General features: G+C 60.4%; 1 protein-coding gene and 1 non-coding gene across 2 annotated transcripts; both read left to right on the plus strand.

Annotated features, from left to right (window-relative positions):
- The first annotated feature begins 1,634 nt into the window (after nucleotides 1–1,634).
- Nucleotides 1,635–20,343, plus strand: FASN (fatty acid synthase). Its single transcript, NM_001434958.1, has 42 exons — nucleotides 1,635–1,729; nucleotides 3,595–3,732; nucleotides 4,503–4,655; nucleotides 6,005–6,178; nucleotides 6,418–6,618; nucleotides 6,732–6,854; nucleotides 6,940–7,055; nucleotides 7,146–7,280; nucleotides 7,964–8,426; nucleotides 8,525–8,712; nucleotides 8,810–8,999; nucleotides 9,603–9,697; nucleotides 9,837–9,971; nucleotides 10,077–10,280; nucleotides 10,388–10,503; nucleotides 10,740–10,912; nucleotides 10,993–11,184; nucleotides 11,266–11,346; nucleotides 11,462–11,650; nucleotides 11,811–11,990; nucleotides 12,068–12,271; nucleotides 12,858–13,162; nucleotides 13,466–13,858; nucleotides 13,943–14,107; nucleotides 14,226–14,344; nucleotides 14,425–14,579; nucleotides 14,730–14,933; nucleotides 15,091–15,241; nucleotides 15,327–15,505; nucleotides 15,596–15,715; nucleotides 15,911–16,033; nucleotides 16,159–16,382; nucleotides 16,467–16,668; nucleotides 16,794–16,945; nucleotides 17,056–17,147; nucleotides 17,347–17,498; nucleotides 17,584–17,826; nucleotides 18,159–18,347; nucleotides 18,573–18,803; nucleotides 18,895–19,115; nucleotides 19,195–19,293; nucleotides 19,378–20,343. Exons 2-42 carry the CDS (start codon nucleotides 3,606–3,608, stop codon nucleotides 19,765–19,767), a joined length of 7,548 nt encoding a protein of 2,515 aa, NP_001421887.1. The 5' UTR covers nucleotides 1,635–1,729; nucleotides 3,595–3,605; the 3' UTR covers nucleotides 19,768–20,343.
- MIR10179 (microRNA mir-10179) lies at nucleotides 16,089–16,172 on the plus strand. Its single transcript, NR_162216.1, has one exon. It is a non-coding gene; the product is annotated as a microRNA mir-10179 (primary transcript).
- Nucleotides 20,344–24,943: the final 4,600 nt, after the last annotated feature.

Here is a 24,943-nt window from a genome sequence, read left to right on the forward strand (position 1 = left end):
GACCAGCAGGAAGTGAGCCTGCTCAACACCGAGAGTTGAGCGTGTTTGTGCAGCACGGCCTACCCACTTCTGATCCAGGATACCAAGGGTCTGAAAAGCTCTTAAGTAGGAAGGAAAAGAAAATCCCACAAAGTTATTTGGGACAGCAGTTGAGCTGCGGGATCTCCCTCCCCTCTCTCCTTTTTTCCTGTCTTGCCCTTTGTTTCACAGTGTGCAAACCAGAAGTCCCCAGTGATGATGCCAAGAGGAAGACTAGAGCAAGAGAGATGAGCTGCCACTGGGACTACCTGGGGGTGTAGGGAGCACTGTAGGGTTTGAGGGAGGGGCACCTGAAGTCAAGTTATCTGGTTTGACGTAGCAGTCCCGTTCTGTCCTGCCCAGAACATCTGTGGCCAGTGCCATGCTCCACAGTCTTCAGTTGCTGAGAGCAAGACAAGAGCCGTTGCACGGAGGCAGGGGAGGAGAGCAGCAGCGTTTGATTACAAGAGGAATCGGCCAGGCACCTCTGCCAGGGCTTTTCTGACCTCCCAAGGGTCTATCAGTGGTCCCAGGAGATAGTAAGGGCCGTGCAGGGCCTGGCCACCAGTCAGTCCTTCCTGGGCTCACGTGATTCCCGATCCGTGTTGTTTTCAGTCTGGAAAGTCAAGGATTTTTGTGTGTGTGTATAAAATGGATAAACATTTGAGGACGGGAATTACAGAAGGAGGGTGTGCGGGCGAGGAGAGACGCACTTCCATCGGTTCGTGTGCGTGCCGGTGGGTGAGAGTGGCCACGTGCGAGCGCGAGTGCCTCTGCCCAGGGAGACTCCTTTGTTCAAGCCACGCCAAGAGGTGTCCGTGCAGAACCCGCTCGCCAGATGGCCGCTCCCGGTCCCCGCGGCCGTCTGCGGAAGGCCCCTGCAGGCCTCGGAGCGTCCCCCGGGTTCCCGCACTCGCCCCGCGAATTTCGGCGGCAAGGCAGGAAGGACCCGGGGCGCTGCGCTGCGGTGACCGACAGTAACCCCGCACGGGGCACCCTCGGCCGGGTCAATGACCGCGCGCGGCCCGCGCAGAGCCCGGGGCCACCCGGCCCATCACCCTATCACCTAGCAACGCCCACTCGAGGGGCGCCATTGGGCCAGCGCGCACGCCTCGGGCCCCCGATTGGCTGCGGCTGCAGAGAGCCACGCCCCCGGCCCGGCTCCGCTCAGCCCGGATGCTGGCCGTCAATTCGAACGCCTGGGGGTCCGTCTAGCCCCCAGTGTGGCCCCAGTATGACCCCCAGAGTGACCCAAGTACGCCCCGTTCCGTTTCCACCGCGCGCCGTGCACACGTGGCCCCCGCGATCCCGGAGGTGGGGGCGGCCCCGGGAGGCGTGGAGCACGGAACGGAAGTTGGGGGGCGGGGGTGACACCGTGCCCCGCCCCAGAGCCCCCCGAGTCCGGGGCCCCCAACCCGGCGCCCCCTGGGCGCGCCCCCGCGCAGGGTCCCGGCTCCCGGCGGCGGCGCGCCGCATCACCCCACTGGCGGCGGCGCGCCTTGTCCCGGGGCGCAGCCCCGACGCTCATTGGCCTGGGCGGCGCAGCCAAGCTGTCAGCCCATGTGGCGTGTCCGCACGGGGACGGCCGCGGTTAAATAGCGCCGGCGCGGGCCTAGAGGGAGCCAGAGAGACAGTAGCGGCCTCTCCTCCACCGCACACTCCATCCTCGCTCTCCCTCAGCCGTTCGCACAGCCGCCCGCGCCCAGACCAGGTACAAGCGGCCAGGCCGGGCCGGGGTCGGAAGTTGCGAGTCGGGAACCCGGTCCTGGGGCCAGACTGGATCGGGGGCTGGGGCGGGAGCAAGGCGGCCGGGCTCGAGCGGGCGCCGCCGGCCCGCATCCTCTGGCCTTGGGTGCGCATGGTTCGGCGCGCTGATGGTGAGGGCTCATCTCACACAGCCTGCCCTGGTCTCGGCGTCCGAGCCTCCGGTCTGGATGTTCGAGCCCCACGAGACGCCCGAGGCTAGGCGGCAAAGGGCCCTCGCGCCATGCCTAAGCCCAGCGAGGCAGGTGGGCGGATAGCGAGGGGCGGACGCCCGGGAACGCCGCGAACAGCCATTTTGGTCTTGGACTGGGCCGGGCGGCTGCGGACCCTCGAGGGCCTGTTGGAGCCCCCAGCCGCCACACCCTCGAGGGCCTCCTTTTCCGGCTTGGCCGCCGAGCCCCTCCACCCACGGCATCCCCATGCCTCCGGGTGCAGGATAGCCGTCTCGGCCGACCGGAGGGCCTGAGAAGAGGGGAGGGAGGTGGATGGAGGAGGCGCAGGGCCGTATAAGGTCGGCTCCTCCACCACGTGGGCTCCATTTGGAGCCCCCAGAGTTCTGGGGGGAGAGCCACTCCTGCCGGGTGCAACCTCACGGCGGCGCGCGCAGTTTCGCCAGCGCCGCAGGGGTCTCCACCCTTTTGCCTCGTCCCGCCGGACTCCGCGTGAATAGCAAGTAGGGGGAGAACAGAGCGGGCGCTTTCTGGAGAAGCAGCCGCCCCGGGAGCTGGTGCTTCTGGGCCGGCAAAGGGCTCTTTATTCAGCGCTGGGGGAGGGGGCTCCCTCTGCCGGAACGCCGGGGCGATCAGGCCACCCAAGGAAGACGCTCTCTCCACTCCTACTTTCCCATGCTCAGAGAAACCCTAAAGGGCCAGTAGTTGGCGAGTTCACCAGTCATCGGCGCCATAAGGCCCTGGAGCCTTGGTGGAAGTTTGCAGGACCAACCTTGGCCTTGCCCCCTTCCTCAGACAGGAGCCCCATCCAGGGCCCACAGGCTCAGGGTAGACTAGGTTCCCCCGTTGGTGCTGGGAGACCTGGGTCTGGATGGACAGGCAGGCTGCACAGTAGGCAAGCGCAGTCCTGAGGCCTCGACCTGTGCAGATGTGTGGGTCTGGGTAGTGCTTGCCTGGCAGCTGAGAGAGTGGTTCTCCAGGTTGGAGCCTGCTGGAGGGGCCGTACAGGCTGGGGCTGCCCACTGTGGGACAGGGACCAATTTTTCCCCAGAGCCCCGCCAGGCCTTGGCACTGTTGAGGAGACCAAGCTGTGGTTCTGGCCTGGAGGGCAGCTCGAGATACTGAGCGCAGAGCCAGCTAGTCAGTGTGGGCACTTCTTCCCACCCCCACATTTGCCCTTTCTCCTTCGCCTACTAAATTCCCTGGGCTACCTCTTAACAGGCTGACGGCCAGGCAGTCCCTTCCTCAGAAGGGTTTGGGCCCTGCCTCCCACCATGGGGCCCCCTCCTGAGTCTCCTGCAGCAGGGCTGTGGTGGGGTCACCCCAGGCCAAGGCCAATGCCCAGAGAGCCCAATGCGAGGTGTTGGCAGGCTGGACCAGAGTGGGGACTCCCCTTTCCCAACCACCATACATACCCTTCACAAAACGTTCCAGCGGGTGCACAGCCCCAGAGCTGGCCATGTGGATCTTTGTTGCAGGGCTTTCTGAGCTGCTGTTCTCAGACCCTTGAGCGGGCCAGATGGAGGAGGGAGTTCATGAAGCCAGGGTTGGGAAGCAGCTGGGTCTCCAGCGAGGCTGTGGACTGGCAGTGCTGGGGCCCAGGCTGACTGGTGTCCGGGCCCCCATGCCACCCTCCTTGCAGAGAGAGCAGCCATGGAGGAGGTGGTGATCACTGGCATGTCTGGGAAGCTGCCTGAGTCGGAGAACCTGGAGGAGTTCTGGGCCAATCTCATTGGCGGTGTGGACATGGTGACAGATGATGACAGGCGGTGGAAGGCCGGTAAGCGAGCCTGGGGCTCCCCGCCTACTTGAGAGGTTCTTTTCTCACCCCTTCTGTGGACACAATCTCCCGGGTTACCAGGGAGGGCCTGCACTCCGGTCCCACTGGCAGAGCCAACAGTCACCTAAGGTGAGGCCGTGTTATAGCTTCTTTCTGGAGACGGTACCAGAAGGCTCTGGGCTAGGGGAACGTGGGACCTCTGGCCAGTGGGCTAGGGACTGAACTCCAGCCTGTGGGAGTCTGGAGTTCTCTGGGCATAGCCTTTGCCCCTTTCACAGACCAGGGCCATTGCTTAGGGTGGAGCCAGGGCAAGACCAGGTGGGTGAACACCTCCAGCCAGCCACTGCCTGCCCACGTGCTGTCCCAGGCGGTCAGATAAGACATCAGGCTCCCCCGGGAAGCTGGTTTGACTCCCTCACGCCCAGTAGATTCTCCCGCAGAGCGGCTCCACCTGATCTACAGGATATGAGTCAGTGTGGCAGAGCCTGGCTGGCCTTAGCTGCCAGGCCGGGATGGGGCCAGGCAGAAGGTCTTCAGCCAGGTCAGGACAGTGGCAGGTGGGAGGAGGCAGCGCTGCCCGCTACAGTGCTCTGCTCTGCTCTGCGGCCATCACCCATGAGGTTCCCCCCGGCCCAAGGGTCCCCTTCAGAAGTGGGCCCACCCATCCCAGGGAGCTTCAGCTCCCTGTTGCAGCCGGGACTCCCCCCCAGTCAATCACTCAGGGCTATGATGTCCTATGACTGATTTCTCCACCTGTGTGTGTTCCCTAGGACTATATGGCCTGCCTCGGCGGTCAGGCAAGCTGAAGGACCTGTCCCGGTTTGACGCTTCCTTCTTCGGGGTCCACCCCAAGCAGGCACACAATATGGACCCCCAGCTCCGCTTGCTGCTGGAGGTCACCTACGAGGCCATTGTGGATGCAGGTGGGCCATCTGGGGGGCTGCAGAGGGCCAGTCCCCAAGTTTCCTGCTGCCCTTCTTGAAAACCTCCCTTTTTGCTTCTAAAAGCATCGTGTGTTCATAACAAAACATCCAGAACAGAAGGTGCTGAGGAGGGAGCGGAGCCCTGGGCTGGGGCCGACGAGGTGGGGAGGTGTGGGCCTCAGGCAGCTCAGGTTTCACAACTGCACACCAGAGGAATCCCAGACATGTCCTGTCACCCCAGTTTCCTCACTCCCCATTGCGTGGCTGATCTTGGAGGTGAGGGCAGGACACCAGGTGCCAGGCAGAGCAGGAGGCAGGATCTGGCCCCAGGACTCTCACCCTCCACTCCCCTCTGCTGGGTTGTGCCTAGCCTTGGAAAAGTGCTTCAAGGGCACAGACTTGTCCCAGGGACACTGGGGAACATGGAAATTGTGCTGAGTGGGAGAGGGAAGGCTGGCCATGGGGGTGAGGCCCCTCAGCAGGTGGGCCACAGGGGAACCCAGGACCTGCCTACTGCCACCTGTGGTTTGCAGGGCGGGTACCCTGGCCTTACAGGTCTCTTGTCCTGCAGCAGATGCTAAGTAGCCCCTGGGGTTGACCCTTGAGTGTGACAGGGTCCTGGACAGGCACTGCCTGGGGGGAGGGGCGGGGAGGCGGAGGCCTTCCCACTGCCCAGGCCCCAGCCGGAGACCTTGGATGCTGCTCTCCAGGGGCTGGCCAGTGTCCCTCCCTCCTTCCCAAGCCTGGACACTCGGCTTTTGTCTCTCTCTGTCTTCTTATCTTGGCCCGCCCAAGGCAGGCTGCTCTCAGGGCTCATCAGACCCTGCCAGCAGTACCAGTGCCCAGGGGAGTAGCCTGGGGACAGTGCTGTCCTCTGTCCCCACCTCCAGCTGTCTCTGGCCTCTGCCTGACCCAGAGACTGGAGCCCCATCTGGCACCCCGCCTGTCCCCCGGGCCCCAGTTTCCTGTGACCTGGTTATCTGTTGTCAACCCTACCTGGGCCAGCCACCCCACTCTGGCTCCACTGTCTCTTCTCTGACTCCCCAGCCACTCTAGAGTCAGGCGAGGTGGAGCCTCCTCTCCCCTGCAACGTAGGATCGAACCCTGGGTTCGATCCCGTGGAGATGGGAACGGCAACCCACTCCAGTATTCTTGTCTGGAGAATCCCATGGACAGAAGTGCCTGGGAGGCTACAGTCCATAGGGTTGCAGAGTTGGACATGACTGAAGCGACTTAGCATGCACCCAGTCACCCCAGCCAGAGAGGCCAAGGGGAGACGCCTCACCTCCCAGAGCTCAACAGCAGGCTGGGCACAGCACAGCTGCAGGTTTGACTTCTGCCTCCTACAGGCATCAACCCAGCTTCCATTCGGGGGACGAACACCGGTGTCTGGGTGGGTGTGAGTGGCTCTGAGGCTTCAGAGGCTCTGAGCCGAGACCCTGAGACCCTCGTGGGCTACAGCATGGTGGGCTGCCAGCGTGCCATGTTGGCCAACCGCCTCTCCTTCTTCTTTGACTTCAAAGGTGGGTGCCCACACAGCCCTTTTGTTTCTGACTCGGGCCTGGGGTGGGGGGAGGCGGGCAGGGGCCGGATGACAGCTGAGACCCTTCCAGACTCTGACCACACCTCCCCTAGGAAGGCCAGCAGGAACAAGGTCCTGGTGGTGTGGGTTCCACGTGGAGAGCACTCAGTAGAGCTGTCAGAGCCCCAAGGTATAGGGTGGGGAGGCGGTCCCACGGCTGCATTGTGTCCTTGCCTGCAGGGCCCAGCATCACCCTGGACACGGCATGCTCCTCCAGCCTGCTGGCCCTGCAGAGGGCCTACCAGGCCATCCAGAGAGGGGAGTGTGCCATGGCCATTGTCGGCGGCGTGAACATCCTGCTGAAGCCCAACACCTCGGTGCAGTTCATGAAGCTGGGCATGCTTAGCCCCGAGGGCACCTGCAAGTCCTTCGATGCATCAGGTGAGAGCAGTGGGCATGGGGCCCCGGGCAGTGCCTCCACCCTCGATTCTATCCGGCACCAGCCCCTGAGCCCTTCCCTGAGCTCATGAGCCTGAAGTGCCCTCCGCCCCCAGGGAATGGCTACTGCCGTGCAGAGGCTGTGATGGCCATCCTTCTGACCAAGAAGTCCCTGGCCCGACGGGTGTACGCCACCATCCTCAACGCTGGCACCAACACGGATGGCTGCAAAGAGAAAGGTGGGAGCTGGCCTGGGGCAGGCGAGGGTGGGGCTACGGGTAGTCGGGCGGGGCTGGGGGTGCTGAGGCCTGGACCCGCCCCCAGGCGTCACCTTCCCCTCCGGAGAGGCACAGGAGCAGCTCATCAGCTCCCTGTATAAGCCGGCCGGGCTGGACCCGGAGACCCTGGAGTACGTTGAAGCCCATGGCACCGGTACCAAGGTGAGACCCCTGCCTGGCCCTGCTCATATCCCACGTCCCACGCCAGAGAAGCACCAGGGCGGGGTCCTGACCTCCCTGAGTTCCCCATAGGTGGGCGACCCCCAGGAGCTAAACGGCATCGTGCAAGCCCTGTGTGGCACCCGCCAGAGCCCCCTGCGGATTGGGTCCACCAAGTCGAACATGGGACATCCGGAGCCCGCCTCAGGGCTCGCGGCGCTGGCCAAGGTAGGCAGGCGAGTCTAGGGCCATCTTGTCCCTGCCCCGTCAGCGTCTTATAGCCTGCTGGGGGAGGGTCCCTCCCGGCTGTTCTGTGGGATATGGGTCAACTGAGGCCCGGAGAGCAGGCCGCCAGCATGTGGCCAGCCCCTGCCTGGCTTCACAGGGCCAGACATTTTACCCAGCACTTGCTCCCCAAGGGGCCAGCCAGAGGGAGCAGAAGCAACAGGGCAGCCCGTGTCTCCAGGCTCGCTCTCCCTGTGGCCTCCTGACCAGCTGGTAGCTTGGAGGACCCAGGTCACTACTGGTTGAGCTTCTGAGTATGATGGGAGCTTCCTGGTGGTCTCAGCTCCCTGGGCCACCATAGCCACCTGTCTGCAGCTCTTAGCTTGGGAGATGGGGTGGGGAATGGCTGAGGAGCCTTTGTCTAGATCCACAGCCAATGAGGCTGGGAGGTGGCAGGGCCCCAGGTGAGGCCTAGGGCTGAGAGGAGACAGAGCATGTGGCTTGGTCACCAGACCGCTGCACTGGGGCAGGGCGAGCTTTGGGGGAGAACGAAATTGCTTGCAGCGGGCAGGGCCTCTGGGGTGACACAGAGGGTCCTCAGGAGGGGATGTACCTGAAGCCCATCCCGACCAGCAGGGGCAGGGAGCCCAGGGCCGGCCGTCCTGCTGACCGCGAGGCACCCACAGGTGCTGCTGTCCCTGGAGCACGGGCTCTGGGCCCCCAACCTGCACTTCCACAACCCAAACCCCAAGATCCCAGCACTGCAGGATGGGCGGCTGCAGGTGGTGGACCGGCCCCTGCCCGTCCTCGGGGGCAACGTGGGCATCAACTCCTTTGGCTTCGGTGGCTCCAACGTGCACGTCATCCTCCAGCCCAACTCCCAGCCACTGCCACCGCCTGCCCCACATGCCGCCCTGCCCCGTCTGCTGCGGGCCAGTGGGCGCACCCTGGAGGGTGTGCAGGGTCTGCTGGAGCTAGGCCTCCAGCACAGCCAGAACCTGGCCTTCGTGAGCATGCTCAATGACATCGCGGCCCCCTCCCCAGCAGCCATGCCCTTCCGTGGCTACGCCGTGCTGGGCAGCCAGGGGGGCAGCCAGGAGGTGCAGCAGGTGCTGGCCGGCAAGCGCCCACTCTGGTTCATCTGCTCCGGTGAGCCCCGACCCCACCCCGCCCCACCTCAGGTCATCCCCGAGGGCCGCATGGGCTGGGACTGCACGGCGCTGCCCTGACATCTCCCTCCGGGACAGGTATGGGCACACAGTGGCGCGGGATGGGGCTGAGCCTGATGCGTCTGAGCCGCTTCCGCGACTCCATCCTGCGCTCGGATGAGGCCGTGAAGCCTCTGGGACTGCAGGTGTCACAGCTGTTGTTGAGCACAGACGAGGCCATCTTTGATGACATGGTCATCTCCTTCGTGAGCCTCACTGCCATCCAGGTGTGCCCCTGGGGTCTGGGGTGAGCCGGCTGGCAGGGTGGTGAGCCTGGGGTCCCCGAGACTGGCATGACCCATCCTGTTCCCACCCCACCCCCAGATCGCGCTCATAGACCTGCTGACCTCCATGGGCCTTCAGCCCGACGGCATCATCGGGCACTCCCTGGGTGAGGTGGCCTGTGGCTATGCCGACGGCTGCATCTCTCAGGAGGAGGCCATCCTCTCTGCCTACTGGAGAGGCCAGTGCATCAAGGAGGCCAACATCCCGCCCGGGGCCATGGCGGCTGTAGGTAGGCACTGCCCTCTGCTCCCCTGTCGCGCTCCACCCCTGGGCCTGAGGGTCTCCATAGGAGGTGGTCATCTGTACTGGCACCTTTCTGTGTTGGCGCTGGGCAGAGGCCAGGGCCTGGGGGCAGCTCACCAGCCACTGTCCTCACCGCAGGGTGAGAACAACCCTGACAGCCTGCCCCGCTATGCCCCGGATGGCCTTGGAGCCCGGCATACTTGCCCATGGGTGTCAGTAGAGGCCAGCGTGATTTTCACATGAACCCCTGGGGGGGCTGCTGCAGGCGGAGTGGGCCTGCTCACACTTGGGACAGGCAGGGGTGGGGACGGGAGGAGACCAGAGAGAGCCGGAGGGGCTGTTGGGAGAGTGAGGCCAAAGCCCTCTCTGGTAGGCCAGGCGTGGGACCCGAAACTGGCTCCCACCTGTAGGACGGTATTAATGACACCTCCGCCTGAGACCAGACAACGGCAGGGATGAAACTGCCTCGTAAAGGTGCCGCTCGGCAGCTGTCATTAGGGCCACCCGGGCAGCATTCCCCTCCCTGGGGAGGGCTGTGTGGGGGTGCCTGCTCCCCATGCCACCCTTTGAGGCTCTCTTCTGCTCCCAGGCTTGACCTGGGAGGAGTGTAAGCAGCGCTGCCCCCCTGGCATCGTGCCTGCCTGCCACAACTGCATCGACACCGTGACCATCTCGGGACCTCAGGTGGGCCCTGGGAGGCAAGGCCTCGTCCCCAAGTCCCCTTTCACCCCCGCAGAGCGTGCTCTGCGCGGGGAGCCCGGCACTGGCCCGGACCCGGACTGCTGTCAGCGCCCCCGTCCCTCCCCGTCTGCGCTCCCCCCAGGCCTCCATGTTGGAGTTCGTGCAGCAGCTGAAGCAGGAGGGCGTGTTCGCCAAGGAGGTGCGGACGGGCGGCATGGCGTTCCACTCCTACTTCATGGACGCTATCGCCCCCATGCTGCTTCAGCAGCTCAAGAAGGTGGGTGGCTGTCCCCGCGCTGTGTGGCGGGGGCCCTCCCTGAGGACAGGCGGGGAAGGCAGGCCCCAGCTCCCTCAGGCTGACCCCGCCCGGCCCTCCGCCTAGGTGATCCGGGAGCCCCAGCCGCGTTCCCCACGCTGGCTCAGCACTTCCATCCCCGAGACCCAGTGGCAGGAGAGCCTGGCCCGCACCTTCTCGGCCGAGTACAACGTGAACAACCTGGTGAGCCCCGTGCTGTTCCAGGAGGCGCTGTGGCGCGTGCCCGAGGACGCCGTGGTGCTGGAGATCGCACCCCATGCCCTGCTGCAGGTACGCGTAGTCCTGCAGGGCCGGCGGGCTGGCCGGGCGCGGGGGGCTGAGCGGGGGTCCAGTGGGAACTGGCCAGGGGGAGGCCCAGCCCGCCTCTGCCTCTGCAGGCCGTCCTGAAGAGAGGCCTCAAGTCCAGCTGCACCATCATCCCCCTGATGAAGAAGGACCACAGGGACAACCTAGAGTTCTTCCTCAGCAACGTGGGCCAGCTCTACCTGACCGGGTGCGGCCGCTCTCCCTGCTCAACCCTGGGAGGCTCCTCCCCAGCCAGGCCACCGGGCGGCCTTGAGATGGTCCCCAGGAAGCAGACCTCTGGGTGCTGGGCCACTTCCACACCCTTGGCATGCCCCCCACCCCACCCTGTCTCAGGCGTCTCCGAGGTCTTAGGGGAGATGGGTTGACCGTGGGTCAGCAGTGGGTGTGACAGGGCAGTCACAGCTCCCCTTTTGCACCCTCCAGCATTGACGTCAACCCCAACGGGCTGTTCCCACCTGTGGAGTTCCCAGCTCCCCGGGGCACCCCCCTCATTTCCCCCCACATCAAGTGGGACCACAGCCAGACCTGGGATGTGCCCACTGCTGAGGACTTCCCCAGTGGCTCCAGTAGCTCCTCTGCCACCATCTATAAGATCGGTGAGTCCTTGCAATGCAGGCGGGCAGGGGGGCGGGGTGGCTTCCTCCACAGCGGTGGCACTAAGGCCCAGGCCCCACAGACATCAACCCCGAGTCCCCTGACCACTATCTGGTGGATCACTGCATCGACGGTCGCATCATCTTCCCGGGCACTGGCTACCTGTGCCTGGTCTGGAAGACACTGGCCCGAGCCCTGGACCAGAACATGGAGCACACGCCTGTAGTATTCGAGGACGTGACGCTGCACCAGGCTGTCATCCTGCCGAAGACAGGTGAGGAAGGTGGCTCAAGCTATGGGGTGGGAGGGCCAGCTGCCGACCCCTGCAGCTGACCTCTGCCCCTGCTGCCCACAGGGATTGTGCTCCTGGAAGTGCGGCTTCTGGAAGCTTCCTGTACCTTTGAGGTGTCTGAGAATGGCAACCTGATCGCGAGCGGTGAGCAGGGGCCCTGGACCGGGCTGCAGGGTCCCTGCTGGGGGTCTCTGGGTAGACCTTAGCTACCGGCTCAGCCCTGCCCTCACTCAGGCCCTTCTGCCATCCCTGCCCACAGGGAAGGTATACCAGTGGGAAGATCCCAACCCCAAGCTCTTTGACAACCGGTATGGCCCGGACCCTGCGACCCCCGTGGACCCCACAACTGCCATCCACCTGTGCCGTGGTGATGTATACAAGGAGCTGCAGCTGCAGGGCTTCAACTACGGCCCCTACTTCCAAGGTATCCTTGAGGCCAGCTCCGAAGGTACGTACAAGGGAGGTCCCACTTTGTGTTTTGGGGCCAACCCCTGCTGCCTGGTGTGAGGGGGCCACGAGGGGTCCCCCCAGGTTGGGGCACACAGAGGAGAGGGCCCACGGCAGGAAGAGACCTAGCCTGGCCAAACCGACAGCCCCTTTCTCCCCAGGCAACACAGGCCAGCTGCTCTGGAAGGACAACTGGGTGACCTTCATGGACACCATGCTGCAGATGTCTATCCTGGCCCCGAGCAAGCGCAGCCTGCGCCTGCCCACACGCATCACCGCCATCTACATCCACCCGGCTACCCACCAGCAGAAGCTGTACACGCTGCAGGACAAGACACAAGGTCAGCCCTGCCCTGGCCCCACACACGTGCCTCCCCGTGCCAGGCCCTGCCCACCCTCACCCAGCGTGTCCCCACAGTGGCCGACGTGGTAATAAACAGGTGTCTGGACACCACGGTGGCTGGCGGCATCTACATCTCGAGGATCCACACCTCGGTGGCCCCCCGGCATCAGCAGGAGCAGCTGGTGCCCATCCTGGAGAAGTTCTGCTTCACACCGCACGTGGAGACTGGGTGCCTGGCTGGGAACCTGGCCCTGCAGGAGGAGCTGCAGCTGTGTGTGGGTGAGTCTTTTGCACCCACCACCCTCATCCCGGGGCCCAGCTCCCAGTTCCCGGGCCCCGTTATCCCATCATAGCCTCTCCTACGTGTGGGGTCTACCTCTGCCTTCCCTTGTGAGTGCCCCTGGCTTCCCCCTACCTGGAACTGATGTCTTCAGAGGGGGCCTTGGCAGAGAGGTGACAGATTTCGCCCCTCTTGTCTGTACCACCAGCCAGCTGCACAGGCGTGAGACCACCCTCTACCCAGGGCTCATGCCCAAGCTGAGGGGTGCAGGATGGTGGGGGGAGCTGGGGAGGGGCAGCCAGGGCCGGCAAAGCATGGAACCCATCCTCTGGGGAACCCATACTCTGGGGCTCACACCTGCATGGGGGGCAGGGCTGCCCTTTGCCCACCTAGTGTACCAATGGTCAGTGCCAGTTTCCAGCCCTGGAGGACTGGACAGTCCACTCCATCCCTCTATCTTCCGTCAGTGGGCAGAACCAGGTAGTGGGTTCTGCTTCAAGCAGTCACTAGTTCCTGGTCGGGGGAGCTTCAGGAACCCCAGCCCAGCTGAGGCTCTTCCCTGACATGTGACTCTCCCCTCCCCAGGGCTGGCACAGGCACTGCAGACCAGGGTGGCCCAGCAGGGGATAAAGATGGTGGTTCCTGGGCTGGATGGTGCCCAGGCTCCCCAGGAGGCCCCACAGCAAGGCCTGCCTCGGCTGCTGGCCACCGCCTGCCAGCTGCAACTCAACGGGAACTTACAGATGGAGATGGGCCAGATCCTAGCCCAGGAGAGAGCCCTGCTGTGTGATGACCCCCTGCTCAGTGGGCTCCTCAACTCCCCAGCACTCAAGGCGTGCGTGGACACTGCCCTGGAGAACATGACCAGCCTCAAGATGAAGGTGGTGGAGGTGGGCGTCCCGCGCGGCCGCAGGCCCAGTGCTCAAGGACTCAGATATCGGCAGTCCCGAACCTAAGGGAGGGCTGGGGCCTCTCAGACGTGAGGTCGCCCAACTCAAGATGGAGCTGAGGCTGCCCAGACACCGAAGGGGAAGGGGGCACTGAAGGGACTGGTTCCAGGGGTGTGGTGGGCAGGGCAGCACTGGCCAATGACCTCTGCAGAATCGGTGGGTGGGCCTTTCTGGGAAACACCCAGCTGAGGTGGGGGGACGCCTGCCCAGGGGCAGCTGATCCAAGAAGCTATTCCATCCCAGGTGCTAGCTGGTGACGGCCAACTGTATTCCCGCATCCCCACGCTGCTCAACACCCAGCCCCTGCTGGAGCTGGACTACACAGCCACTGACCGCCACCCCCAGGCCCTGGAGGCTGCCCAGGCCAAGTTGCAGCAGCTCGATATAACCCAGGGCCAGTGGGACCCCTCGGACCCGGCCCCCAGCAACCTGGGTGGGGCCAACCTCGTGGTGTGCAACTATGCCTTAGCCAGCCTCGGTGACCCGGCCACGGCTGTCGGCAATATGGTGGCTGCCCTCAAGGAGGGAGGCTTCCTGTTGCTGCACACGCTGCTCAGAGGACACCCCTTGGGAGAGACTGTCACCTTCCTCACTTGCCCTGAGCCACAACAAGGCCAACGGCACCTCCTGAGCCAGGTACAGGCGGAGCCGGGATTGGGTGGATGGGGCTGGGGGGGCGGGACCGGGAGGCTGCAGAGCCCTGACCCCCTCAACTCACAGGATGAGTGGGAGCGCCTGTTTGCTGGTGCGTCCCTGTACCTGGTGGCCCTGAAGAAGTCCTTCTACGGCTCGGTGCTCTTCCTGTGCCGCCGGCTGGCCCCGCTTGACAGCCCAATCTTCCTGCCTGTGGAGGACACCAGCTTCCAGTGGGTTGACTCCCTGAAGGTCAGTCCTTCCCAGCCCCTACCAGGCCAGGCTGACCCGGCTCCAGTGTCGGGACCTGGGGGAATCCCCCCCATCAGGCAACCCTTCCCTCGTCAACCCTTCCTTCATCCTTCTACAGAACATCCTGGCCGATTCCTCCTCCCGGCCCGTATGGCTCATGGCTGTTGGCTGCACCACCTCAGGGGTCGTGGGCTTGGTGAACTGTCTCCGGAAAGAGCCTGACGGGCACCGGATTCGGTGAGATGCCCACTGCGCTACGTGCCCCTTGCCCCCGGGACCCAACCACAGCCTCCCCTCACCTGTCTGGCTGCCCACAGGTGCGTCCTGGTGTCTAACCTCAACAGCACGTCCCCCATCCCTGAGACAGACCCGAAGTCCTTGGAGCTGCAGAAGGTGCTCCAGAGTGACCTGGTGATGAATGTCTACCGTGATGGGGCCTGGGGAGCGTTCCGCCACTTCCCACTGGAACAAGGTGAGCCCCCCGGGACTGCCCTGCTCCTCCGGGTTCCTCGCCTCCCAGCTGGGTGGACTGAGGAGAGGGCAAGAGGACTCTGGCTGGAAGCCCTGCTCCAGGCCAGGGCCACATGCGATCCTAGGGGCTCCACTTTCTGTCACCCCCTAGACAAGCCCGAGGAGCAGACAGAGCATGCCTTCATAAATGTCCTCACCCGAGGGGACCTGTCTTCCATCCGCTGGGTCTGCTCTCCTCTGCGCCACAGCCAGCCCACGGCCCCTGGCTTCCAGCTCTGCACCATCTATTATGCCTCCCTCAACTTCCGCGACATCATGCTGGCCACGGGCAAGCTGTCCCCCGACGCCATCCCAGGTACAGGCAGCCCACGGTAGGGGGACCAGAACAAAGACCCCCCCCACCCCGGGGCCGGGGCCTGGGACGAGAAGGGTCCTCACCCAACAGTGCTCAGGAACCTGGGAGGCTCCTCCCAGTGAGGTCAGGGGCTCACTCACCCGCCATCTGCCCCCAGGAAATTGGGCCTCTCGGAACTGCCTGCTAGGCATGGAGTTCTCTGGCCGAGATGCCAGCGGGAAGCGTGTGATGGGGCTGGTACCCGCCGAAGGCCTGGCCACCTCCACTCTGGTGCCTCAGAGCTTCCTGTGGGACGTGCCTTCCAACTGGTGAGTCACCAGGGCTGGGACCTGGGGCCCGACATGGACGTGGCTGGGCATCAGGCCAGAGCTGACCCCTGCACTGTGCCCTTAGGACCCTGGAGGAGGCCGCCTCGGTGCCCGTTGTCTACAGCACAGCCTACTACGCGCTGATGGTCCGCGGGCGCATGCAGCCAGGCGAGACGGTGCTCATTCACTCGGGCTCCGGCGGCGTAGGCCAGGCTGCCATCGCCATCGCCCTCAGCCTGGGCTGCCGTGTTTTCACCACTGTGGGTAAGCCTCCAACCCTTCCCAGAGCCCAGGATTGTCTGCCTGGCAGCACTGCTAAAGCCCAGACTCACCAGGTGTGCCTCTCTCTGCCAGGGTCAGCCGAAAAGCGGGCATACCTCCAGTCCAGGTTCCCCCAGCTCAACGAAACCAGCTTTGCCAACTCCCGGGACACATCCTTTGAGCAGCATGTGCTGTGGCACACAGCCGGGAAGGGTGAGTGGTCCCCATCACTCACCACCCACCATCCGCCTGTATCCTCAGCCCCCTCCTCCTCCCATCCCCCACTCACCAGCCAAGCTGGAGGAGACGCTGGCCCATGCTGGGACAGGGTCTAGACCTTCAGACTCATGTCAGGTTGGCCGGGCTGTGACCTTCACTATGGGGACCCGGCTTGCCCCCCATCCCAAGGTGCTGACCTGGTCCTCAACTCCCTGGCGGAAGAGAAGCTTCAGGCCAGTGTGCGGTGCCTGGCCCAGCACGGTCGATTCCTGGAAATTGGCAAATTTGACCTTTCCAAAAACCACCCCCTGGGTGAGATGGGGCGGCAGGCCTGGTGGGTGGCTGGGTGGGCAGGGGGCTGTTGGGCAGAGTGGGGGTCTGCAGGGTGGTAGGCTGTGGGCTATGTGGTGAGGCCCCCCGCCTGCCCACCTGTCCAGGCATGGCCATCTTCCTGAAGAACGTGACTTTCCACGGGATCCTACTGGACTCTCTCTTTGAAGAAAACAACACCATGTGGCAGGAAGTGTCGACACTGCTGAAGGCGGGCATCCGGGAGGGTGTGGTGCAGCCCCTCAAGCGAACAGTGTTCCCCAGGACCCAGGCGGAGGACGCCTTCCGCTACATGGCCCAGGGCAAACACATCGGCAAAGTGGTCCTTCAGGTGAGTGGGGGGCCCTGGGGGTCTCTGGCCCCAGCCCTGGCCCCTGCCAGCAGTGCGTGAACAGGGGCCCTGCTTGGGCTGCAGGTACGTGAGGAAGAGCAGGAGGCGGTGCTGCACGGGACCAAACCCACCCAGATGGTGGCCTTGTGCAAGACCTTCTGCCCAGCCCACAAGAGCTACATCATCACTGGGGGCCTGGGTGGCTTTGGCCTAGAGCTGGCCCACTGGCTCGTGGAGCGAGGGGCCCAGAAGCTGGTGCTGACCTCCCGCTCTGGGATCCGCACAGGTGAGTGGCCTGAGGGTGGGGCAGTGGGAAGAGCCTCCTTCAGACCCCTTTATGGTGCTCTCAGGGCACCTAGGCTTGGGACCAGACCTTCATTTGCCCATCCCCTCCCACTGTCTGTCCCACAGGCTACCAAGCCAGGCAGGTCCACGAGTGGAGACGCCAGGGTGTGCAGGTCCTGGTGTCCACCAGCGACGTCAGCGCACTGGATGGCACCCGGAGCCTTATCACTGAGGCCGCCCAGCTTGGGCCCGTGGGAGGCATCTTCAACCTGGCCGTGGTGAGGACGGCTTTAGAGGGGCTGGAGCCAGCTGCCCAGGGAAGGGCCCCTCCTAAGAAGCCCTCCAAAGGCCTGGGGCCGAGGCAGGTGCTAAGATCCCCTCACCCCAGGTCCTGAGAGATGCCATGCTGGATAACCAGACCCCTGAGTTCTTCCAGGACGTCAACAAGCCCAAGTACAATGGCACCCTGAACTTGGACAGGTGGGCTCCTCCCTTCTCCTCTCCCGCCTTCTCCCTGCACAGCCCTTGCACTGGTGTCCAGAGACCTGGCCATGGGCCTCCGCTGGGGTCTGACCACAGGTCCAGGGAAGGGGAGGCGGTTTGGCGGGTAAGCAGGAGTCCTGGGCATGACAGCCGGGGGGCTGGGGAATCCGGCTGGGGGTGACTTAAGAACCCACAGGGTGACCCGGGAGGCATGCCCAGAGCTGGACTACTTCGTGGTCTTCTCCTCCGTGAGCTGCGGGCGTGGCAATGCCGGCCAGACCAACTACGGGTTCGCCAACTCCACCATGGAGCGCATATGTGAGAAGCGTCGGCACGACGGCCTCCCAGGTGGGCCCACCTGCCACTCCCCGATTGGTGCGGTCCCACCCTCATAACTACCCCGACTCACCACAGCGCCACTGCCCACCCACAGGCCTCGCCGTGCAGTGGGGTGCGATTGCTGACGTGGGCCTCCTCATGGAGCTGAAGGGCACTAAAGACAAAGCCATCGGCGGGACGCTGCCCCAGCGCATCACCTCCTGCATGGAGGTTCTAGACCTCTTCCTGAACCAGCCCCACCCCGTCCTGAGCAGCTTTGTGCTGGCAGAGAAGGCTACATCCCGTGGCCCCAGCGGCAGCCACCAGGACCTCGTGAAGGCTGTGACTCACATCCTGGGTGAGGCAGCACCCTGCCCCCTCGCCACCGGTAGACACTCGTCTCCCGAGTCTGGTCTCCCAGGCTGCAAAGGGGGGCGTGCTGGGCTTGCTCATGGAGGGAGAGGCATAGGTGGTCTGTGCAGATTTGGGTGGGGGCTGTGGGTCCCATGGTACCATCTGTTCAGTTCAGTCGCTCAGTCTTGTCCGACTCTTTGCGACCCCGTGAATCGCAGCATGCCAGGCCTCCCTGTCCGTCACCAACTCCTGGAGTTTACTCAAACTCGTCCAGGGTACAATACCCACCCAGGACCCCTCCCGCGTTGCCAACTGAGCTGCCTCCCCACCCCCCAGGCATCCGTGACTTGGCCACCGTCAACCTGGACAGCTCGCTTTCAGACCTTGGCCTCGACTCACTCATGGGCGTGGAGGTGCGCCAGATGCTGGAGCGTGAGCACAACCTGCTGCTGTCCATGCGGGAAATCCGGCAGCTCACAATCCACAAGCTGCAGGAGATTTCCGCGCAGGCTGGCACAGCTGATGGTAGGTATGGAGGGGGTGTCCCCAAAGCAGCACTGTCCCCTCAGGGCTCTTGGCCTCCGAGCAGGTCAGGGCTTGTCCATCTGGCCCCTTCCTGAGAGGCCTCCTTGGGCGCCCAGCGCCCCCACCCATCTGCCCTGGCCACCCGTGGCCGACGGGTGTGCATGTCTGTGTGTTTGTGGCAGGGGACCCTATGGTATCATCCCTGGTATCTGCCCCTCTTCACAGAGCTGACGGACTCCACACCCAAATTCGGCAGCCCTGCCCAGTCGCAGACCCAGCTGAACCTGAGCACCCTGCTGGTGAACCCCGAGGGCCCGACCTTGACACGGCTCAACTCGGTGCAGAGCTCCGAGCGGCCCCTGTTCCTGGTGCACCCCATCGAGGGCTCCACCACCGTGTTCCACAGCCTGGCCACCAAGCTCAGCATCCCCACCTATGGCCTACAGTGTACAGGAGGTATGTCAGGGGCCTACGGGGCTGCCCCCCAGGGAGTTGGGGATGGCAAGGCACCTGCAGACGAGGGCTAAGCCTCATGCTGTGCCCGCAGCGGCACCCCTGGACAGCATCCAGAGCCTGGCCACCTACTACATCGAGTGCATCAGGCAAGTGCAGCCAGAGGGGCCCTACCGCATCGCTGGCTACTCCTACGGGGCCTGCGTGGCTTTCGAGATGTGCTCACAGCTGCAGGCCCAGCAGAACGCTGGCCCCACGAACAACAGCCTCTTCCTGTTTGACGGCTCGCACACCTTCGTGATGGCCTACACTCAGGTGAGGGCGGCAGCGGACGGGAGTCCGCAGGCCCAGCCCCTTGTACCTGCCACTGCAACAGCTCTTCCTCCCTTTGCAGAGCTACCGGGCCAAGCTGAACCCCGGCTGCGAGGCAGAGGCCGAGGCCGAGGCCATGTGCTTCTTCATGCAGCAGTTCACGGAGGCGGAGCATAGTAGAGTGAGTCGACCCGGCGTGGGGCCCGGCCTCCCGATGCCCCCGCCCCCGCCCCCGGCGCTGCTCGCTCACTGTCCTGTCCTACAGGTGCTGGAGGCCCTCCTGCCCCTCGGGGATCTGGAGGCGCGTGTGGCAGCCACCGTCGAGCTGATCGTGCAGAGCCACGCGGGCCTGGACCGGCACGCGCTCAGCTTTGCTGCGCGTTCCTTCTATCACAAGCTGCGCGCCGCGGAGGAGTACACGCCGCGGGCTACCTACCACGGCAACGTGACGCTGCTGCGCGCCAAGATGGGCAGCGCCTACCAGGAGGGCCTGGGCGCCGACTACAATCTGTCCCAGGTGTGCGACGGCAAGGTGTCTGTACACATCATCGAGGGCGACCACCGCACGCTGCTGGAGGGCAGCGGCCTGGAGTCCATCCTTAGTATTATTCACAGCTCCCTGGCCGAGCCGCGCGTCAGCGTGCGGGAGGGCTAGGCCACCGGCCCGCCCCCCGCCTCCCACCTGCCGACCCTGGCACCGCACCCCGCGTGCAGGCGCCCATAGGACCAGCACCCCCACGCACACGCACACAGCCCACCCCGCGGCTTCCCTGGGCGCAGGGCCGAGACCCGCGCCGCCGACTCGGAGACCTGCCTGGTCTGTGAAGAGTCGGCTGAGCCACTAGCCGGGCCGAGCTTCCAGAACCGCACGGGCTCTGCTGCACTGGTGTGGTTGTCGTTTTTCTGTTTGGATTCTCCTATTTATTGCGTCGCCATGGGGGGCGGAGGGTGGGGAGGGGAGACGCTGGTCGGTCCACCTGTGAAGCTGGCGCACGCGGGAGCCGGGCCCAGGGCCCCATGATGCCGGAGGTCGCGCGGAGCAGCCCTGGGCGCTGGGCACCCACCCTATTTGTCTGTGTTCGTTTTTCAAGAAATAAGGTTCAAATTGCTGCGTGGGTTTTGAAATTTACTGTAATTGTCTGTGTAAAGAACCGTGTCTGTACTCTGTTTCATTTTTCACGAACCTGGTAAAGATGTTGTCTCCCATGATTAAATCTCTCCTTCGCTCTGGCGTCTGGGCATCCTTTCATCCTGCCTGCTGATCAGCTCTGTGAGCCTCCACTGTCCTGGCGCCCCAGGGAGTACCACCCTCTGCTTCCCGCAGGAGTGTGTGTGTGTGGAGGGGTGATACCTGGCTCCAGAAAACAGGCTGGACACCTCCAGGGAAGGGGCCCTCGATCAAGGAAACTTGACCAGGAGGGGACAGGTAGGCAGTCTGATGATGGGCTGGCATAATTGAGGACCCCCCCACCTAGGGTAGCCTTGCCAGAATTCCTTCTCCCTCAGGGAAACCTTGGGTTTTCTTTCCTTGGCCTCAACTGAGTGCAGGATGCCCACCCACATTATTGAGAGTAATTTTTACTTGAAGTCACCTGCTTGTAGACTTGCACCGCATGGACCGGATACCTTCACAGCAACACTTAGATGAGTGTTTGCTTAACTGGCCAAGTCCAGCAGAAGACTGACTGTCACTGACACACAGGTTTCAGTTCAGTCGCTCAGTTGTGTCTGACTCTGCAACCCCATGAACTGTAGCACGCCAGGCCTCCCTGTCCACACAGGTTTAGGAGGAATGACGTCTGGATGAAAGGGAGTAAGAGGGACAGGGAGGCCCTGGGGAAGGCTTGAGTCCCTCCAAGCCAAGGGAGGAGGTGGACCCGCTGGGCTGGAGGCTTCTGGGCCAACAGAGGTGAGCTGGAACAGGGAGAGAGATGGGCCCTGCAGTGAGCCAGGACTAAATTGGGCAGGGGGAGTAGGCCCCCTGCTAGACTTCTATCAGAAATGGCAGGTGACTCAACTAAGACTATACATATATTAAAAGGCTAAGGATTTTGCAGTGGTCCAGAGGTTAAGCGTCTGTGCTACAGCAAGGCGTGTGGATTCAAACCGTGGTCTGGGAACTAAGAGCCTATGTGCTGCATAATATGGCCCAAAAAAGGCTAATGGATATTACAAATGACTTTGTCAAATAACTGGACAACTTGAAAATGAACAAATTCCATGCAAAACAAAGGCAAGAAGAAATAGACAACCTGAAAAATCCTCCATCTATTGAAAATAAATTTGTTTTTAGAAATCTTTCCACAAAGAAAGTTCGAGGCCTGAATAACAAATTCTACCACCAGTTCTATTCAGACTTTCAGAATTTTGGAAAGGAAACCAGCCTCAATAATATCAAAAGAATTCAACTTATATAAAACACTTTGGGGTGTCCTAGCCTTTCAGGCGCCATAACAAAATACCGTAGGCTCACACAACGGGAATTTGTTTTCTCACAGTTCTAGATACTGGAAAGTCCAAAATTAAGGTTCCTGCCAAGTTGGTTCCTGGTGAGCGCTGCCTTTTTGCCCTGCTATGTCATTTGGCAGAGTAAGCACAAGCCCTAGTGTCATTCCCTCTTGTAAGGACATCCATCCTATCGTAGCAGGACCCCACTCTTATGACTTCATTTAACCTCTTCATTTCCTGCTAGGCCTCACCTCCAAAGACAGTCACATTAAACTTGAGTGGGGGAGCGGAGGACCCAATTCAGCCCACATCAAGGGGATAATTTACAACTCTTCTGTAAGGCCAACATTTACTTTTGATACCCAAACCTGACAAAATATAAGAAAATACCAATATCTATCATGAACATATATGCAAAAACTCTAAAAATAATTTTAGCAATTAGAATCATAGTATGATGTTAAGACAAAATGGGATTTTCCTAAGAATGCAAGGCTGGTTTAACATTCAAAATTCAATCAATATAACTCACCATATTAATTTAAAAAATTTTTTATCTCAATGGGTGTAGAAAACATCTATTGAATGCAGATGTACAGAATACAAAACCATTTATGAGAAAAACTCGCAGCCACCTAGGAATAGAAGGAAACTTCCTCAACCTGATAAAAGATTTCTATGAAAAGCATACATCTAATATCATACTTAATGGTGAAAGATGATATATTGTCCAAAATCAGGAACAAAACAGATTTCCCGTCTCACTGCTTCTACTCAACACTGTATTGGAAGTTCAGCCCAGTTCAGTAAACCCAAGAAAGGAAATCGAAGGCATATGGATTAGAAAGGAAGAAATGAAACTTCCCCTATTGGCAGATGACGTCATTGTTTTTGTAGAAAAGCTGATGACATCTACAAATCTGCTAGAACTCATGGGTGCATTTAGGAAGATTGCAGGAGAGAAGATCAATATTCAAAACCCAGTTGTAGAGCTTCCTTGATGGCTCAGTGGTAAAGAATCTGCCTGCCAGTGCAGGAGACAGTTTTGATTGCTGATCTGGGAGGATCTCTCATGCCATGGAGCAGCTAAGCCAATCCACCACATCTACTGAGCCTGTGCTCTGGAGCCCAGAAACCACAACTACTGAAGCCTGTGCACTCTAGCGCCCATGCTCTGCAACAAGAGGAGCCCCTGCAACTAGAGTAGCCCCCACACCCCACCACTAGAGAAAGCCCACGCTCATCAATGAAGACCCAGTGCAACCAAAAATAAAAATTTTAGAAAACTTATTTCATTGTCACCTTATATGCAGTTTTAAACTATTCTATCTCAATAAAGCTGTTAAAAAATTATATATATGTATGTATCAGAGTGCACATACTCATGTCCAACTCTTTGCAACGCTATGGACAGTAGCCCACTAGGCTCCTCTGTCCATGGGATTCTCCAAGCAAGAATACTGGGTTGCCATGGCCTCCATCAGGTCATCTTCCCAACCCTGGCATCGAACCCATGTCTCCTGCATCTTATGCATGGCAGGTGGATTCTTTACCCACTGAGCCACCTGAGAAGCCCATCTATATACATAGACACCAGATAAAAGTCTCTTAGAAGCCTAACATATAATAAGACACTTCACTTCTTTTATTCTAAGAAAAATCCAAAATATAACCACACTGAACTATTCCATTCCTTACCCATCAGACAGACAAAAATTCAGAGACCACCACCTACATTCTTGGCTGGTGAGGCCAAGAGGAGACAGGAACTCATGCACTCCTGGTGACAATGCACAACAGCACAAACCCTCTGGAAGGAATTTGGCGATCTATAGAAAGATTATCCATGCAATTCCATGACTTGTCTTTTATCCTAAATGTGCACCTACAGCAAAAGAGTCTGTAATGCAGTACTTGGATGCAATCTCAAAAACGACAGAATGATCTCTGTTCGTTTCCAAGGCAAACCATTCAGTATCATAGTAATCCAAGTCTATGCCCCAACCAGTAACGCTGAAGAAGCTGAAGTTGAACGGTTCTATGAAGACCTACAAGACCTTTTAGAACTAACACTCAAAAAAAAATATCCTTTCCATTATAGGGGACTGGAATGCAAAAGTAGGAAGTCAAGAAACACCTGGAGTAACAGGCAAATTTGGCCTTGGAATACGGAATGAAGCAGGGCAAAGGCTAATAGAGTTTTGCCAAGAAAATGCACTGGTCATAGCAAACACCCTCTTCCAACAACACAAGAGAAGACTCTACACATGGACATCACCAGATGGTCAACACCGAAATCAGATTGATTATGTTCTTTGCAGCCAAAGACGGAGAAGCTCTATACAGTCAACAAAAACAAGACCAGGAGCTGACTGTGGCTCAGATCATGAACTCCTTATTGCCAAATTCAGACTTAAATTGAAGAAAGTAGGGAAAACCACTAGACCATTCAGGTATGACCTAAATCAAATCACTTATGATTATACAGTGGAAGTGAGAAATAGATTTAAGGGCCTAGACCTGATAGATAGAGTGCCTGATGAACTATGGAATGAGGTTCATGACATTGTACAGGAGACAGGGATCAAGACCATCCCCATGCAAAAGAAATGCACAAAAGCAAGACGGCTGTCTGGGGAGGCCTTACAAATAGCTGTGAAAAGAAGAGAAGCGAAAAGCAAAGGAGAAAAGGAAAGATATAAACATCTGAATGCAGAGTTCCAAAGAATAGGAAGAAGAGATAAGAAAGCCTTCCTCAGCGATCAATGCAAAGAAATAGAGGAAAACAACAGAATGGGAAAGACTAGAGATCTCTTCAAGAAAATTAGAGATACCAAGGGAACATTTCATGCAAAGATGGGCTCGATAAAGGACAGAAATGGTATGGACCTAACAGAAGCAGAAGATATTAAGAAGAGGTGGCAAGAATACACAGAAAACTGTACAAAAAAGATCTTCACGACCCAGATAATCATGATGATGTGATCACTGACCCAGAGCCAGACATCCTGGAATGTGAAGTCAAGTGGGCCTTAGAAAGCATCACTATGAACAAAGCTAGTGGAGGTGATGGAATTCCAGTTGAGCTATTCCAAATCCTGAAAGATGATGCTGTGAAAGTGCTGCACTCAATATGCCAGCAAATTTGGAAAACTCAGCGGTGGGCACAGGACTGGAAAATGTCAGTTTTCATTCCAATCCCAAAGAAAGGCAATGCCAAAGAATGCTCAAACTACCACACAATTGCACTCATCTCACACGCTAGTAAAGTAATGCTCAAAATTCTCCAAGCCAGGCTTCAGCAATACGTGAACCGTGAAATTCCAGGTGTTCATGATGGTTTTAGAAAAGGCAGAGGAACCACAAGTCAAATTGCCGACATT

This window comes from Bos taurus, chromosome 19, assembly GCF_002263795.3.
Source record: "Bos taurus isolate L1 Dominette 01449 registration number 42190680 breed Hereford chromosome 19, ARS-UCD2.0, whole genome shotgun sequence".
Taxonomy (NCBI): Eukaryota; Metazoa; Chordata; class Mammalia; order Artiodactyla; family Bovidae; genus Bos; species Bos taurus.

Excerpts from the sequence above, each read along its gene's own strand:
- FASN (NM_001434958.1), top strand. The coding sequence starts at position 3,606 with ATGGAGGAGGTGGTGATCACTGGCATGTCTGGGAAGCTGCCTGAGTCG. Across the intron at positions 9,972-10,076 it reads TGCTTCAGCAGCTCAAGAAG|GTGATCCGGGAGCCCCAGCC; the intron begins GTGGGTGGCTGT and ends CCCTCCGCCTAG. Across the intron at positions 15,242-15,326 it reads TGGGACGTGCCTTCCAACTG|GACCCTGGAGGAGGCCGCCT; the intron begins GTGAGTCACCAG and ends CTGTGCCCTTAG.